Consider the following 5,023-nt stretch of genomic DNA (forward strand, 5'->3'; position numbering starts at 1 on the left):
GGCACCACCACGAAGGATTTAATCGAAAAAAAAAAGTAGATCCCAGTGCTTTCTTTTTTTAAGCTTCGTTCTTATTCTGTTGGACTTTTACCGAATCATAGGTTACAGGGACGTAAACAAACCGACACCTGTTGTCAAACGGTAATGGGTGACAAACACAGATATATATTTATGTATGCCCGCGTGTGTAAAAAGCACACAGTGCAATCTGTAAAGTGATTGGCGTTAGGAAGGGCATACAGAACAGACAGTGGAGGAGCCTGGTGCGGTTCCGAACCTTACCAGCGCCTGTCAAACCTGTGCCAGCATGGAAAACAGATGTTAAATTATGGTGATGACGACGATACACACACAACATATATATATACACGATGAGCTTCTTTCAGTTTCTCTGTTCTAAATAAGAAGGCTTTAATCAGCCTAGGGCTATAGTAGAAGATACTTGTTCAAGGTGCCACACGAAAGAACTGAACCTGGAACCATGTGGTAGGGAACTAAAATTTTACCACACAGTCATGCCTGATTCTATAATTATTTCAATACTACCTCTAATTACAAATTTAAGGTATAACACCCTAGGGTATCGCTTAATTACAATTAAGTAAAACTCAGAGGAGAGATATGAGTTATTGCCCTTGGTGCAATGCAGTTTTGTTAATATACGAATTGAAGGCAGTAAGCTGGTAAAATCGTTGGTATTCCGAACTTAATGCTTAGCGGCATTTTGGCTGTCCTTTTGTTCTGAGTTCAAGTTCTACCTTCCATCCTTTCGAGTTTGATAAAATGGTAGTTTTTGGTTACCTCACTCCCATTAAAAAAAAAAAATTGTTTAACCCTCAATAAAACAAAAACAAAAAATGAAAAATTAATAAACGTGAAAAGTGAAAAGATTCTTATTGAATCTAATAACATTTTTATAACAAATCAAACCATGCCCATTGAGGAGGCCGAAAGTCAATAATGTGTTGAAGTACTGAATCAAAAGGATATACTATTATAAACTATCATAACACTTCTTTCATGTACATGTAATATCTCTCTGATATAATATTGCCTCTGATATATCACCTAAATTTTTATTTTTACCCTAACCCATGTAATATTGTTAATATATTTAATATCACTCCCATGTTAAAAAAGAAATCACTGAAATACCTCTAAATGTGAGAACTAACATGGTTTCCAAACCATCTTATTTAATAAACATTATTATAAAGTATAATAAATATCAGAAATGTTTATTGAAATACCTTGTCTATAATTTAATATTGTAGAAGAGAGGACCAAATTACCAGCAAATGCATCATTACCACTCAAACCGAAGATTATCATTCAAAAACCTCCTCAGGCGGTCTTAGAACTGGAAAGAGAAATTGCTGCTCTTAGGTAAATTTTTGCAATATCAATTCCTACTCCAGCCTCCAGCAACTCTGTCCCCACTCTCTCTATTCTCCACTAACTCTACCTTCATCATGAGCCAAGACAGCCTCTTTGTGGTCACTTGATGTGCTAGAAATAGCAGCCAGATCTTTCTGAAATTACTCCACCACCATCTTAAAAAAAGATAGGGTGAGGGTACATTAGATAATGTACCCATTGTGGGAATGGACATTGTATCCCTACTATCTTAAAAAAAGATAGGGTACATTGGATAAAGTACCCTCTGAGGGAATGGTCATGTTCAGAATACTTTTGATTTTGGATCTGCTTAATAATCATGGTTGGTATAAGCCAACTTGACTCTTCACAACCAATCTCTGCCTTCACCATCTCTATCTGTAACCACCACTCTCTTTACATTCAGCACCTGCACCCACCACCACCTGCACTTTTTACCATCTTTGCCTCCATTTCTGCTTCCACTGCTCCTAACCCTGTCTTCCATCATCCTCACCATTTTTCCATTCATCACATCTACCCTAATAATCAGGGGATGGATTCTCTAATTTTCATTGGGTGCCAACGATTGTCGTTTGCATTGGATATTTTTTATAGAGAACCTACATTTCATCACTTGTGATGATTCTACTGAGGAATGGTTCAGTAGCAAATCTATATTTTTCAATGATGAGCAGAGGGCAACTCTTTGATTAAGCTGAGAAGATGTCAGATGAGGGGGACTTACTGACCAAGTTTAGACTCTTCTCTTAGTTCATGAAAGTGTTTTATGATTTTGTTTTGCTGATTCTCATTCAGTTTACTTTGGATTTTCCTCAGCTTTTTCAGCATTTTCAGAAGTTCGATTTCCTGAGCAAAATTGGCAAAACCTCTTTTGGCATATTCAGACACTAAAAGCTACATTAAGATGATGAGCTTGTAGAATCATTGATATATTGGATAAAATGCTCAGCAATATTTTGTCTGGCTCTTTATTTCCTGAGTTCAAATCCCACCGAGGTCAACTTCTTCTTTCATCCTTTTAGGGTCGATGAAATAAGTATCCTGTTGAGCATTGGGGTGGGGGTTGATATAATCAACTTCCTCTTCTCCTAGAAATTGCTGATCTTCTGCCAGTATTTGAAACCCTCATCATCATCATTGTCATCATTTAGCGTCTGCATGGGCTAGACTGAAACTGGTAAACCAGAGAGCTGCACCAGGTTCCAGCCTGATTTGGCATGGTTTCTACAGTTGTATGTCCTTCCTGATGCCAACCACTCCAAGAATACAATCGGTGTCTTTCTGTGTCACCATCATCAGTGAACTTGCACAATCGTTAGTCCATTGGACAAAACGTTTAGCAACATTTTGTCTGTCTCTGTGTTCCAAGTTCAGATTCTACCAAGGTCAACTTTGCATACTTATCCTTTTAGTGTCAATGAAATAAAATACCAGCTGAGCACTGGGGCTTGATGCGATCCAACTAAAATTGCTAGCATTGTATCACAATTGGAAAGAATTATTATTATGATTAATTTTTGTTTAGAGAATTCCTTGAATTGTGCTGCTAAGAAGTAAAAGTAAAACTTGTTTTATTTATTTATTCATTTATTTATTTATTTTTGTCTTCCAGAGCAGAAATTCTTCAGTTAAAACATGTTTTACAAGAGAAAGACAATATAATTGTTAAGCAGCGTCGTGATATTGTTGAAGCTTATGCTCGTTTGTCTGACATGGCAGGTGAGATTCTTTTAAATCAGTGCTTCTCAACCATTTTTTGCCTTTGGACCCCTTTAATTACTATATTACTTGGATGGACCCCTTTATTTGTGTATTAAGGCTACCATTGGTTTCATATTAAGGAGATTCATAACGATTATTCAAGCCATTCACATTGAAAAATTGGTGTTTGTCTTCATTTTGGATTAATACACAAGCAATGTGGTGTTGAGCACTCATTCTCGTTCGATATTTATGTGTGTATATATATATATGTATATATCGGGCTGACCAAAACTTTGTGAGTGGATTTGGTAGACGGAAACTGAAAGAAGCCCGTCGTATATATGTATATATATATGTATGTGTGTATATGTTGTGTATCTGTGTTTGTCCCCCCAACATCGCTTGACAACCGATGCTGGTGTGTTTAGGTCCCCGTAACTTAGCGGTTCGGCAAAAAGAGACCGATAGAATAAGTACTAGGCTTACAAAGAATAAGTCCTGGGGTCGATTTGATTCGACTAAAGGCGGTGCTCCAGCATGGCCGCAGTCAAATGACTGAAACAAGTAAAAGAGTAAAAGAGTAATATATATATATATATATATATATATATATATATATATATATATATATATATATATATATATATATATATATATAGGCATACCTATATATACCTCGACTACTACTACTTGTGCTGTTGCTACTACTAATTCTGCAACTACTGTTTATGCCATTGTACAGGTGAACTAAGTGAAGATAATAAAGAAGAGATAGAATTAAGTAGGCAATCCGTTAACAGACATATGCAGGAGATGATAGCTATGAAGGAAAAGTATGCTGCATTATCTAGAGAGATTGAAGCTAAGAAGGAAGCCATCTTGAAATTACAAATGGAACTGGAGTGAGTAGCAAGCACACTTATACTTGAGCTGGCAGAAACGTTAGCACACCGGGCGAAATGCTTAGCGGTATTTCGTCTGCCGCTACGTTCTGAGTTCAAATTCCGCCGAGGTCGACTTTGCCTTTCATCCTTTCGGGGTCGATTAAATAAGTACCAGTTATGAACTGGGGTCGATATAATCGACTGAATCCGTTTGTCTGTCCTTGTTTGTCCCCTCTGTGTGTAGCCCCTTGTGGGTAGTAAAGAAATAGCACACTTATACTTGAATAACATCCTACTGATATTGCAATGACCCCTTAATTCTCCTTACTATCTCAACCCCAGAATTACATTTCATATTTTTGTTTCTTCTCTCTTCACTTTGTCTTATCACCATCATCATCATTGTTATTTCAACATGCATTTTTCCATGCTTGAATGGGTCAGAAGGAGTTTATTTGAGGCAGGCTTTCTGCGGAATGGATGCCCTTTCTATCATCACCAACCAATACCTGTTTATTCCAACAGGTATCGACCACATTCGGATGGTGCTTTTTACGTGCCACCAGCACGGGGAGCCAGTTAGGTAGCACTATGGTGTTGCTATGCCAGTAATTGGGGTATGACTCTTTCGTGAACTACCTCGTTTACAATACAGGTGACTAGACCATAACTCATACTACCAGAAGTTTTAAGCATCACAGCAGTGATTCCTGATATGACTTCATATCCTTAATTGCTTCAACTACTAGGGTGCTATCTATTCTTGTAGCTGGACCCGCTTACAGGTCAACATTTGGCAGGCTTTCTTCCTTCCATTCATCTTCCCAGACCTTAGCATACACTTAATTTCTAAAACCCATTTCTTATTTCTTTATTGCCCACAAGGGGCTAAACATAGAGGGGACAAACAAGGACAGACAAAGGGATTAAGTCGATTACATCAACCCCAGTGCGTAACTGGTACTTAATTTATCGACCCCGAAAGGATGAAAGGCAAAGTCGACCTCGGTGGAATTTGAACTCAGAACGTAACG

General features: G+C 37.6%; 2 protein-coding genes across 6 annotated transcripts in view; one reads left to right on the forward strand and one right to left on the reverse strand.

Moving 5' to 3' along the window:
* The window catches only part of LOC106872367 (uncharacterized), a 115,353-nt gene that overhangs the window by 37,648 nt on the left and 72,682 nt on the right, over nt 1-5,023 (reverse strand). The gene's annotated exons all lie outside the window — the stretch shown is intronic.
* Nucleotides 1-5,023, forward strand: part of LOC106872381 (forkhead-associated domain-containing protein 1) — a 53,736-nt gene that overhangs the window by 35,480 nt on the left and 13,233 nt on the right. For both annotated transcript variants that reach the window (XM_014919370.2, XM_014919361.2), the window contains exons 16-18: nt 1,275-1,386; nt 3,014-3,120; nt 3,848-4,007. In XM_014919370.2, the coding sequence (XP_014774856.1) occupies nt 1,275-1,386; nt 3,014-3,120; nt 3,848-4,007 (379 nt within the window). The remainder of the gene's footprint in view (nt 1-1,274; nt 1,387-3,013; nt 3,121-3,847; nt 4,008-5,023) is intronic.

Source organism: Octopus bimaculoides, chromosome 26, assembly GCF_001194135.2.
Source record: "Octopus bimaculoides isolate UCB-OBI-ISO-001 chromosome 26, ASM119413v2, whole genome shotgun sequence".
Taxonomy (NCBI): domain Eukaryota; kingdom Metazoa; phylum Mollusca; class Cephalopoda; order Octopoda; family Octopodidae; genus Octopus; species Octopus bimaculoides.